The following is a 12,320-nucleotide window of genomic DNA, read 5'->3' as shown; positions in this document are numbered from 1 at the left end:
CCTGGGCTCTGAACCACAGCACCCGGGAGAGACGCGGCAGTCTTGAGAACAAACCACAGGGGCCAGCGTCCTCCGTCCTCCGGGGCCACTGGGAGTCCAAATCCGCTCACTCGGCGGCAGGGAGCTTGAGTGTGACGCACTGTTCTTGTCCCGTCACAGACGGGAGCTCAGGCAGGACATGTCCCCCATGTGACCAGCGCTCAGCCTCAGGCCTTCCTGATTCTTGTGTGCCTGGGCCTCCTTTGTCCGTTAGTCCAGGGGTGGGGAGATGTCCGAATCCGCTCCATGGGAGTCGGTTTGCTTGTTTTCCCGATCTGCCCAGTGTGACCAGTTTCCTCTGCCTGGAGTCCACCCGTGCACGTTTCCTCTAACCTGACTGCCACCTCTCTGACCGTGCCCTCACTGCCCACACCGCAGTCCACAGTGTCCTCTGGACCAGAGGCGCACAACCATCCTGCCCTCCTTCCAGGAAGCTCCTGCTTCCCGGTGCTGTAGAGAGCGTGCCCTGAGCCCCCAGCTCAAGCGCAGGGTAGACCTCCCTCCTAGCTGAGCTGCACCTGTCTTGGTGTTAAGGCCTTGGGGGATTTCTGGTTTAAGCAGCAATCTCAGAGCAGTCACAGTAAGGGTCCATCTGGCCTCCAGAAACTCTGGAGGCCATGAGGATGGGGAGTCTGTCCTGAAGGTGCCCCTATGACCCCTCCCATCAGGCTGTCCAGTGGGGCGGGTGTGGGGGCGGGGCAGACATCAGCCAGCTCTGATCTCAGGCTGTTGTCCTGACAGGCTCTGAGGGGTCTCTGCTCGGTTTCTTTCAGTCTGTGGGAGACTCGGGCTCGGTGGATGGTACAGGGGCTGGTAAAGACCAGGCCTTGCCAAGAGGGCGTGACACCATCCCTGGGTGGCTGGGGTTCTGGGAAGACTTGGCAGATGCACATGGTCCGGCAGAGACCTCGTGGCCCTAGCTTCCTTGAGCGCCCTCTCTGCGTTTTTCTGCTAGGGGGTGGGCTGTCTTGCTCTCCTCTTGGGGGTGGGGAGGCAGGGCGGGGGGCTAGGGGCTGGCATCCTCCCCCCCCAGTGGTGAGTAGGGCAGTATGGCCCCCTGCTGCTCCCACTAGGAATTGCAAAGAGGCTGCAGTAACCGCCCTTTCCTTTGGGGGCGCCCAGTTTCCACTGCTTCTGTTTGAAACAAACTGGGCATATTCTGGGTCAGTTTACAGCACAGCACGGTGGCCCACTTGTCCTGGGGCCTACTTATCCTGGGACGGGCCTGAGAGGGACTAGCTTGTCCTGGGAGGACTCTTGCTTCTCTTGGGAGGGCCTGGGATGGACCAGCTTGGCCCCAGCTGTGGATGCTGAGGGAGAGGGTGGGCTGGGTGCAGCCCCAGCCCCATAGGGGTCAGTGCTGGATCTGGAGGGAGGGGCCTTTCTACACAGGGGTGCTGCTGCCCAGGGCTCCCCGTGCAGCTGCTGGCTGGCCAGCCAGCCCCCAGAGGGCCACTTCTGGAAGAGACACTATACTCTTCAGAGGATGATGGCCCCTCAGACCAGGGCTCGAGTGGGGATGTGTACCCTGGGGGGCTGGGGATCCAATGGGATGTGTACCCTGGGTGCTATGGGGTCCAGCAAGAACATACCCCGTGAGGGCCACAGGGTTCCTATAGGCTGTGAGCTCTGGATGCAGGTACCTGGGGAGGCAGAAACCCTCAGAAGGAAAGGGTGGGGGAGAAAACAGGACACACACACACACACACACACACACACACACACGGTCTCCTGCAAACCTACTCCAAGAGGGCCCTGGGCACCCCCTGGGTTCCTTGTGGAGCACTATCACTGGCTTCTGTTCCTCACTCCTGGGCGGGGCGGGGAGGGGGCCACAGACCATGCAGTGGGCTTCACACTGGGTGGGGGCTGGGACTGGGATTGGGCAGGTTCAAGGTCTTATAGATCCTGGGGCTGGGACGGGCTCTGTGGGTTGCTTGGTCCCAGGCTAGCTGCTTCATCCACAACTCCTTGGGGCTGGCCGTCTCCCATTCCTGGCCATGCCCGTGCCCGTGCTGCTGGGACTGAGCCTGGTCTAAATTCTGCAGCTGGGCTTTTATACCCGCTGGGAGGGCAGAGCCACTTGGCAGGCCCACAGTGACTTGTGTTCCTGGGCACCAAGCGGCATCCGCCTGGTGACTTAACACTGGGCGGGGCCTTCCCAGCCCTGTGGGCGTGCTCTCAGGGACACCCTGCAGGGGCCTTGGACACAGCGGCCCTCAGTGGCCTGCCGGGTGGTTGTTCCAACCCCCTTTTGTGGTGGTGGTGCCCCGGCCTATGCCTTGGCCTCCTTCCCACCCTCCTGTGGGCGAGGCTGTGGTGCCGTCAAAGGCGGCTCAGCCGTGGCTGAAGCCCCTGCATGGCAGGTCTTTCTGTCTCCAGGCAGTGGGGGTGTCTGGAGGAGGTACCCTGCTAGCCAGCTCAGGCCTGGCACTGCCGGATGCCCTCCTCCTGCAGCAGGAGTGGCCAGTGGCCAGACCCGAGCAGGAACCCAGCAGCCTCTGCCTCCCTGCTGGCCGTCTGGCCGCACGTGAGGTGCTCGGTGGGCATGTAGCCAGAGTCCCAGCCACACCTCACTCAGGCCTTCAGCCCAGGGTGGGTATTGGCAGAGCACCCGGCAGCTGGCTGACCCTCCCCCGCTTGTCGGGAGTTTGCCCACACCTGCACACACAGGTTCTTACAGAACTGTTCACACCCACGTGCACCTAGTATCTGCCCCACCCCTATGTGCCTGATGTCTACCCATCCCTGCATGCCCCTACACATATATCCACACCTATGTGTACCTGTGTATCTGTACACACGTGCATGCCCCACTTGAGTGTTCCTGCATTTTTACCCGCATGCCTTGTGTGTCTGTCCACACCTGTGTATACCTGGATTTCTGCCACACCTACGTGTGTCCATGTGGTGGGATTGGGGACATGGGGGTGGTAGAGCTGTGCAGGCCTACACTACCACCTCTGTGGCTGTGACCCCTGCCCAGCTCTTACAGACGAGGGCCTGTGGGGTCGGATGTGAACACAGGTGCACTCCTGTGGCCAGCTCCTGGCCTGCAGACCTGTGGTCCAGGAGGTGGCGCCCTGGCTCCCTTTAGCACCCACGGGGGCCTGCCCTTCCAGGCCCCATGCACCAAGTGGCCCCTGGGTAGCCCATGGGGGCGGGGGAAGGACACAGTTCTCACCCCAGAGCCTGGGACACTAGCTGATTCTCCAATGGCTCCTGAGATCCTCTCCCTGGTTGCACACCTGACCACTTGTGTGGAGGTTCCCCCAGGTGTAGCCAGGCAGCAGCAGGGCTGCGGGCAGTTGATGGCATGTGTGAGCTTGTGGACTTGTGTTGTTGGGGTTGGGAGTTGGGGTGGGGGGACACGAGTGGGGGGGAAGCTTGCTCCCTCAGCCCAGCAGGCTGGGCTCAGACACTGGAGCTGTCACAACTGGGAAGCCACCTGTGCCCTCCCCAGAGGCAACAGCTGTGTGCTAGCCTGTCGCCTGCTGGCCTCTTGTGTGGTCCCTGTAGCTGTGGCATGGTCACACCTAGCCTGGGGTCTGAGGGAGGGGCTGTGGAGCATCTGACGGCTTGGTGCCTAGGGAGCTGCAGCACCCCCATCAGCCAGGTGCTTTCTACGAGCTGGGAAGCTTGTTGCCAGGAGCTGGCTGGCTGCACTGCCCTGCCTCCATGGTTCGTGGAGCACCCCTCAAACATCAGAGTGAGGCTGGGGGACAGCGCTGACTGGAAGAGTGGACAGGAGCATGTCCCCATGTCCAGAGGGTGAGGGGCCGCCCCTGGTGGGCTCCTGGTTGTCGTGCGAAGATGCTGGAACTCATACTAGGGCAGGAGACGAGCTGGTTGCCACGGGGAAGCGTATCCCAACTTGGGGACCTGTGTGCTGTTTCCAAGACCTGACCACTGCCCCCAGGAGTGTAGCTTCTTCAGACTTGGGCGTGAGCTGTGAGAGCTCTTCCCGGGGCGAGAGATGTCCCCGGCTGTGGCTGACACGGCGACCCCACTGCCTGCCTTGCCTAGCTCCCTGCGCACTCAGCTCCACCCCCCAACTCCTACACGCAGCCTCCCGCACCTGCGCCCTAGAAACTTGGCGGTGAACCAGAAGGCAGCAGCAGTGTTCGCTTAGGGCAGGGTGCACAGCTTCACCACCAGTGTACCTGTAAGTGTGCGTGACGTCCACGGGCTCTGTGCAGGTTCCGGGCTGCGGTGTCCTCTTAAGCCTGCATCACAGAAGGCTGGGGCAGCGTCAGTGCCCACGTGCGTCCCGGCCAGCAGCCCTGCTCCGCCCGAGGTCAGCCCAGGAAAGTCTGGTTGTGCTGGGGTTGCTGCGGGTGCACTGGGCCGTAGGCTGGGAAAGCAAGGGCTTGGAGTCTGGTGCCTTTCGCACGGCTCTCAGGTCTAGCTCCTCCGCGAGCCCCAGACTAGGACGACACGAGTCCTCGTGCAGGCCCTGCTCTGCCCTGGATGCTGGACAGTGGGATGTCGGAGCCAAGCATCCATGTCTCCTGTGTGTGTGTGTGCGCGTGCATGTGCATATGTGTCTGTATGTGTACATGTCTGTATGTGTGCGTGTGTGTCTGTGTGCGTATGTGTCTGTGTACACTCGCGAGTACATGTGCTCCTCTCAGTCCCAGCTTTTTTCGAGATGGGTTATTCCTCGCACCTTTGAGGGCTCCCCTGTGTGTGCGCTTGCCTCTCCATTCTTGTTTTTAATGTGTGTATTTATAGGTCTTTCTGCCCCCCACCCCCTTTCCCTCTGCTTTGTAGCCAGCCAAGTCTGTCCCTTTGGCTATGAAACCCCCCTTTTTTGTGTGTGTAATGGCCTCATAGGTATTTGTCTTTGTGGGACCGGCTGGCATCTCTCCGTACAGAGCCCCATGCCTTGTCCATGGCAGCAGGTGGAGGACGGTCCCATCGTCGTCACCACTCTGTAGCGGTGCGCAGTGGGAGTGTCTGTGTGCATCAGCGCTGACCTGCCCAGCCCTCCACCCACGGGCACGGAGGGGGTTCCCAGCTCCTTGCTGTTGTGTACAGTGCTGCGTGCACCCCGGGTCCGCACGGATCTCTCTCTGCTCGTGTTTTGCTCTGTGTTTGCTCCCGGCGTCCCTGAGGAGAGATGGCTGGTCCTGGTGTTTCTGTTCCCATTTGGGGAGGAGGCGCCACACAGCTTTCCACAGCGGGTGTCGAGTTTTATGGTCGGTCCCACCAGCAGTGGGTGAGGGTCCCATCTCCCACTGCCTCTCCAGCATCTGGTATTTTCTGCACCTTCCTCTGGGCCTGGCGGGGTTGTGAGGTGGGGGCTCGTGGCTGCTTTGATGGCATCTCTCAGGTGGCAGTGAGCAGAGCTGCCCTCGGGTGTGTTAGCCGCTGACCTTGATGAGCTGTTTGTCTGTTTTTACATCGACGTGTGCATCTTGCTGAGGCATTGCTGTGCGTTGTAGGTATTTGAGATGGGCCCTTTATCTGCGTGTCCTGCCGAATCCCGCCCTCCTCCCCCAAGAGTTCTCTGTTCTCAGCTGAGGTCTTGGGGGCACACACATGGTATTTGGGGGTAGTGCGGGCCTTCTATTTTGCCTTCTGCAGCGTGGGTGTTTTTCGTGGCGTTTGGCAGTGGCTCGAGGCCTCACTCAGGGCCCTGTTGTCAGGGTGGCAGAGCAAGCAAACTGCCACTGTGCAGAGGGGCTGCTGGCGCCCCGTGGTGCTGGTGTGGAAGGTGGAGCCAGCGGGTCAGTGCCAGTCTCTCGCAGGCATGCAGCGAGCCAGTTGCAAGTCCAGGGCCGTGAGCCTGGTCTTGTACTCTCCAAGGGGCCACAGGGCTGCCACCTGGGCATCACGTGGCTCGAGGGCCGTGGGGCAGCTGGGTCTATTTTGGAAGTGGACAGAGGGGCTAAGAATAGCATGCTCGGGCCTTGTTTCAGCACGAGAACTCGCTTCCTGCATGCTGATATCACAAGGGGGGCCTTGCTGGAGAAAGGGTCTCGAGTTGGGTAGCGGCCGATGGCCCCAACCCGCCGTGCGCACCTGTCTGCAAGAAGGCTCAGTGGGGTTAGGGGTGTGCTGAAGCCACAGGCCTGGCTGGCTCACCCCCATCTTCCAAGCCCCCTCACCAAGTGTGCACCCAGGACCCAAGCCAGCCCTGGCCAGTCTATGCCTGCAGGAGGTCGGTGGACATAGGCCACTCTCCAGTCTCCTGCAGCCACTTACTTGGGTGCCTGTAGACAGGACTCAGGCTGCCCCGAGGCTGACACCTGGGTCGTCTGTGGCCCCGCTGTCCCTGGAACCTGCTGTCTGCTCTGCAGGACTGGGGTCAGCCTCTGGCTCAGAGCACCTCCTGGTTCCACCTGACACCTGGTGGCTAGCCAAGATGTGCCCCTACTTCTGTAGTCCGGCTCCTCAGTTATGGGTAGAGCAGCTGCCTGTCCCCTCCAGCCAGAGGAGCCCTGCCCTCCACCACATCCTCATTGGCTGGGGCAGAGGAAAGGGACGGCCCAGGGAACAGACAGCCCAGGGGCCACTTTCAGGCAACTCGGGGAAGGAGCTGGCGCTGCTGGCCCAGGCCCTCTGCCCTCTCTCAGCCATGTTTGGGGACCAGGGGGCCCTGCCCACAGACCGGGCGCTGCACGGCCCACCCCCCAGATCGGGGCTCAGCTTCAAGATGGTCCTCCAGGCGGTAGGCAGAACGCTCAGGTGATGGACGGCCCAGCCCGGGGTGGTAGTGCGGGGCGGGCTGCGCATGCCTCTGTCCCTCCCTTATCTGCAGGCACCAGGCCAGGGTGTGCCGATGAGACAGGCTGGTGGTAGTGGCCGGGTGTGCCATGGCAAGGCCCTCTCAGAGCCCCTGGGTCTGCCCAGTCGGGCTGTTTGCCAAGTGCCCTCCCAGTCAGCTTATGCATGGGGTAGGCTGGGCAGGGCCCCAGGTGGTCCCTGCTGCTGTCCCTCGACACCAGCGGGCATGCTGTGATGTCCTGGTCAGTGACTACTCGCATCCAAAGGTCTGGGGTCTCAGAGAGAAGCAAGGTGGGCATCTGTGTCTCCGTGTCAGAGAAACACATTCTGGAAGGTTCCTGGCCTTGTTCTGACCTGCTGCTGGGCCCCTTCTCCTGCGGCCTCTGTATCCAGAGCACAGGCTCCCAGGACCCGTTGGCGGTGGTCTGGCAGGGCTGGTGGGGTGCGTGTGGTGTGTGCATGCACCAGTGTGTGAGATGGCACAGCGTGGGATGTATGTGAGCACAGGAAGGCTTGGCGGTGGCACCTGGGAGCCTGGACTGGTGCACAGGGGTAGGGCTGGCCTTGCTGGGGCCGGGTATGGGGGGCGCATGCTAGCTGCAGCTGCAGGTGTTCGTTCAGTAGCCACCTCTCTGAACATGCCCAGTGGAGTGCGCCTCGCCCTGTCACTGTCCCCTTGGTCACTTCGTGTTGGTGTGTCATGTCCCCATCATGGTATATAAATGGGATTAAGCCCGGCTCTCTGGGTCTCCAGGACCCAGGTCTCCCTTCAGGGGCCCTGTGGGCAGGCAGCTCCTCTGAGGCTGCTGGCTGCTTCTGGAAAGTGCATGTCTTGGGTTCTGGCTCTGGGCAGCTCCATGCCTGCTGTTCCTTCCACCTGGTTCTAGGCTCACCTCACCAGCCCTCTGTCCGGGCCTGAGATTGGGGGTGCTGCAGGCAGGCTGGCAGTGTGCCCACCAGGGTGCTGGTTACAGTGCATGTTCAGTGTGCCCTCTGCTCTGCGGCAGTGGGAGGGAGCCTCAGGGTGATCTGGGAAGGCTTCCTGGAGGCGGCGGCACTCCAGGCGCCCTGGGGTCTGAGTGTCTGGGTCACTGTCTCCCCCGCCTAGGTTGTGCCCACTGCCACGCCCTCTCCTTTCGTGGAGCCTGAAAGCACGCTTTGTTTTCATGCTGACCCAACGCTTGCCCGTGCACAGAAGCACTGGGTGTGTCCCTAGCCTCAGGGGCCCTGTGTGGACAGTGCTGGTAGGACAGCGTGGATGCGAACTGCTGGGCGGGAGCAGGACCTTGTTAGGGATCAGTTTTCAGGCCCCACTGCAGCTGCTGCCTCGGGGGTGGGGGGCTAGGGATGGGCACCCCAGGAGCAGTCCAGGCGGAGCCTTGGTCAGTGAGCAGGGTGGTCCCAGCTGGTAACCGCCCTGCTGTGGAAGTGGGCCCCAGGTGGGGGAAGCGGGGATGGCTGCTCTGCTGGGACCTTGATCTCAGAGACGCAGAGCGCAGCCTTTGCTGTCCCTGGACTATGTCGACACCTGGCAGAGTGGGCTCCCAGCACTCGCCCAGCTCCTCTCTCCCACCCTTACTGTGGCAGTGAGCACCCAGGCATGGTCAAGGACAAGCAGGGTGGGGGCAGCCAGGTGTGGTTAGGAGTGAACAGGGTGGGGGTGGCCTGATGTGGTCAGGGATGGACTTGAGTGGGAACAGCAGCCAGGAGCCACCAGCACACGGCCAGGTGACCATAAGCTGTCCCTCCTCTCAGGGCAGAGAGTGACATCACCTAGGGGTCCCCTGGGGCCAACAACAAACTGGGTGGTCTGGACCAAACCCCAGCACCAGTGGGGTCTGGGCCTCTTCCCTCCACTCCCACCTCCGACCTCTGGGGGGCCCCTTGCCAGCTCTGCCCACTTCCCCACTTGGGTGTCTCCCCTGCTGGACACTTCCTCCACTGCCATCCAACTGTCCCTCAACTGCTGTAATGGGGCAGCGAGGAACAGGCGAGTACCTGTGATGGGGATGGGGCAGGCGGGGCACCTGTGATGAGGGGAGGCAGGACATCTGTGATGGGAGGAGGCAGGCAGGGTACCTGTGATGGGGGAGGAGGCAAGCAGGACACCTGTGATGGGGGAGGAGGCAGGCAGGGCACCTGTGATGGGGGAGGAGGCAGGCAGGGCACCTGTGATGGGGGAGTCCCACTGACAGGACAGACCCAGCACAAGGTGGTGTCCTGCATGGGTCCTTGTGTTGGGCGGGGACAAGAAGCCTGCTACTGGTGGCTACTGGCTGGCCACCCTCTAAGCTGTGGCTCATGCTGCCTGGGGTCATGGGGAAGAGGCTCAAGGTGAGGTATCTGAGGGACAGGCATCGGTAGGGCCCCAAGACCCTGGTCCCTGTGGGTCTTCCCATGGGTTTCCCATAGCTGACCAAGGACTCGCTATCGAAGTCCTGATGTCCACACTGTGCCAAGGGGCCTTCCTGGCTGGCTGGGAGGCCTCCTAGGCCTCTGAGGTAGCCTTTGTCCATGCAGCTCCAGGGCTCGACCCGTGCCTCTGTCGGTGTCCACGTGGTCCCAGAGCTCAGCCCGGTCGGTCTGGACAGTGCCTGGTGCTCCTGGCCTGTGTGTACACATGGCCTTTTAAGGCCAGCTCACTGGGAGAACCCGTGAGAAGAATTTCCCTGGCATCCGGGAGCATTTTTCCGTCCTTTCTCTTAACTAAACTGTTAACTACTTTTAAAAACCGAGGACAGAGAGGAACACAAGGTCAGGCCCGGCAAGGTCCCCCTGGCCTGCCTGGAGCTGGCTGTCCCTGCAGGGTTGGTGGCACTGGGCCCTAGTCCCTGGTAGACCCTGGACATATGCCCTCATCAGCCTGGTCAGGTGAGGGATGGCACTTGCACAGGTCAGTGGCTGCCCTGAAAGGCATAGGTGAGACAGGTGGAGAAATTGAGTCAGGAAGAATGGTGATTCCCAGCCAGGGTGAGCTGGGGGGTTCCTGACTTGGCCCCACAGGGAGGCACAAGCTAAGGTCTGAGGGCACCTGTCGCCCAGCAGGGACAGTAGGAGACCCTTAGGTCCAGGTGTGAAGGGCTCAGGGGACAGCCAAGGGTGAGGTCAGGACCCCAGCCCCCTTTCTGGCTGCACCCCTGCCCTGCAGCCCCAGTGAAGACTCCCAACTTCATGGTCCTGAGGGGTCCGCCTCTCTCAGCATCCCCCCACCCCCACCCCCCGGGAGCATGCTGATGTTCACTGTATGAGAACTAGCACTTGTAAAGTGTGCGTGAGAGGGCACAACATGTTGCAGCTAACAGCTAACAGTACCTGTTATTGCACCTTGCTTGACCCAGGGACCACACGTGGGGTCCTCAGAGCCCACCATGGGCCACCAGCCTGCTGTGTACCAGGGCTATGCAGGGAAGGGGTGGAGCCTTCCGTCTTTCTGTCCATCATGGGGGTGACGGGTAGGTGGGGCCCTTGTCTGCCAGCCCATCCCTGAGTCACATGGTATGGGGACAGCCACGTGGTGCGTCCTTAGGGCTAGGGGTGTCCTTAGGGCGGCCGGGCAGAGTCTCCACGGAGGCCCCTGGACCGGGCTGGCCCTCTGTTGTGCGCTGACTGACCCGGGTCGCGTCTCCGTCCCAGGTGCGCGTGGGTGACCTTCCTCTCCCCCCTCCTGGGCAGGAAGTCCAAAGCCAAGCCGAACGGAAAGAAGCCGGCGCCCGAGGAGAAGAAGATCTACCTGGAGCCAGAGCACACCAAATCCAGGATCACCGACTTCGAGTTCAAGGAGCTGGTGGTGCTACCGCGGGAGATCGACCTCAACGAGTGGCTGGCCAGCAACAGTGCGTGCGCGCGTGTGTGTGTGTGTGTGTGTGTGTGTGTGTGTGTACGGGGGCACTGAGCATTGGAGCATTGAACCAGCAACAGTGCTTGGGGGACACTGGTGGGCCTGGGAGGGACTAGTACTGCAGTTAGGTGTGGCACTGTAGTGGGGGGCAGGGCACACACAGAGGGAGGGGGGCGCTGGTCCAGCCAGGGTGCCAAGGGAGACGGGGTGGCTGAACAGCCCCAATGGGGTGAAGGGGAGTGGGGGTGGGGGTGGCAGGCCCCGAAGAAGAAGAGGCTTTGTGGGGTCCTCATGGCTGTGCCCCCCAACCCCATAGCCACCACGTTCTTCCACCACATCAACCTGCAGTACAGCACCATCTCCGAGTTCTGTACAGGGGAGACGTGCCAGACCATGGCTGCTGGCAGCACGTGAGTAATGGTCTGCGCCAGCCATACCCCCACCCCAGGAGGGTAGCACCCCTCACCGAGTCTAACACGCCGTTGGAGGGGAGGGGCGGCGCTGGGCGGGTGGCCTGGGGTGTGCTCTGCCGGCTGTGCGACAGCGCGCCCCGCCCTCGCAGACAGTACTACTGGTATGACGAGCGGGGCAAGAAGGTCAAATGCACGGCGCCGCAGTACGTGGACTTCGTCATGAGCTCCGTGCAGAAGCTGGTCACCGACGAGGACGTCTTCCCCACCAAGTACGGTATGTCCTCGCGGAGGGCCCCACGCGGCAGGTGGTCAGGCCATGGGGAGGGTCACGCTGGCCTGGGCGAGTGTGCGCCTGCGTGGCCCGCTCAAGAGCACGGCCCGTGGGACAGGGCTGACCCCTCGTGGCGCGGCGGGTGGGCTGTGGCAGGCAGGGGTGGCTCCTCTTGGCAGGCTGCTGTGGCGGCGGGCCTGGTGGTGGGAGCGCAGCAGCAGCATCCGCCGCCCGCCGCCCCCAGGCCGCGAGTTCCCGCCGTCCTTCGAGGCGCTGGTGAAGAAGATCTGCAGGTACCTGTTCCACGTGCTGGCCCACATCTACTCGTCGCATTTCAAGGAGACGCTGGCGCTGGAGCTGCAGGCGCACCTGAACACGCTCTATGCGCACTTCATCCTCTTCGTCCGCGAGTTCAACCTGCTCGACCCCAAAGAGACCGCCGTCCTGGACGACCTCACAGGGCTCCTGTGCAGCGGCGCCGGCGCGGCGGGGACCGGCGCGGCCGCAGCGGCTCACAACCACGTGAAGGAGAGATGAGCCCGCGGCGCGGGGCGGACACGCGCACGGCCGAGGAGCCGGCGGCCCAGGGCGCCGCCGCGTCACGTGTGCCGGCCCCGCGGAGGCGGAGCTGCCGGGGCCTGGGGACCCTGGCGCGGCCCCTCCCTGCTAGGCGGCGGCTGGGCTCCGCGCGGGCTGTGCGCGCCCGTGGAGAGGCTTCCTCTGTAGACCCGGGGTTTGGTGTGCTTTGGGTGGGGTTGGTTGTTACCGAGAGCCCCCCTCCCCCGCCCCGCCTGGATGCCGGCTGTTGGTGGCCCAGAGTGGGTGGGGCAGGTAGAGGTGGGGTGCTGCCCGAGGGACCCCGTGGGGGTTCCAGCTGTCGCTTCTGCCAGTTCCTGCTTCCTAGGCGTCCAGTGAGGAGGCCCGCGGCCGGTGGGTCGGGAGCTGGCGCTGGGCCCGGCCGAGGGGCCGGGCGCCCGCAGGAGACGCTGCCGCCACCAGTCACACGCAGCGTCCTCGCTTCTTAGTC

At 62.9% G+C, this 12,320-nt stretch overlaps 1 protein-coding gene across 2 annotated transcripts; it reads left to right on the top strand.

The window, feature by feature from the left end:
* Positions 1 to 6,429: 6,429 nt before the first annotated feature.
* Positions 6,430 to 11,845, top strand: MOB2 (MOB kinase activator 2). Of its 2 annotated transcripts, none has more exons than XM_045290443.1 (5): positions 6,430 to 6,732; positions 10,444 to 10,604; positions 10,926 to 11,019; positions 11,176 to 11,296; positions 11,538 to 11,845. In XM_045290443.1, exons 1-5 carry the CDS (start codon positions 6,445 to 6,447, stop codon positions 11,828 to 11,830), a joined length of 957 nt encoding a protein of 318 aa, XP_045146378.1. In that variant the 5' UTR covers positions 6,430 to 6,444; the 3' UTR covers positions 11,831 to 11,845. The 2 variants fall into 2 exon arrangements, with proteins under 2 accessions (XP_045146378.1, XP_004717265.1); XM_004717208.2 differs by having other exon boundaries at positions 6,597 to 6,732; positions 11,172 to 11,296.
* The last annotated feature ends 475 nt before the right edge of the window (positions 11,846 to 12,320 follow it).

The sequence above is a fragment of the Echinops telfairi genome, unplaced genomic scaffold, assembly GCF_000313985.2.
Source record: "Echinops telfairi isolate 266 unplaced genomic scaffold, ASM31398v2 ScPeMD7_37;HRSCAF=141, whole genome shotgun sequence".
Taxonomy (NCBI): domain Eukaryota; kingdom Metazoa; phylum Chordata; class Mammalia; order Afrosoricida; family Tenrecidae; genus Echinops; species Echinops telfairi.
This window is presented reverse-complemented; position numbering and strand designations above follow the sequence as displayed.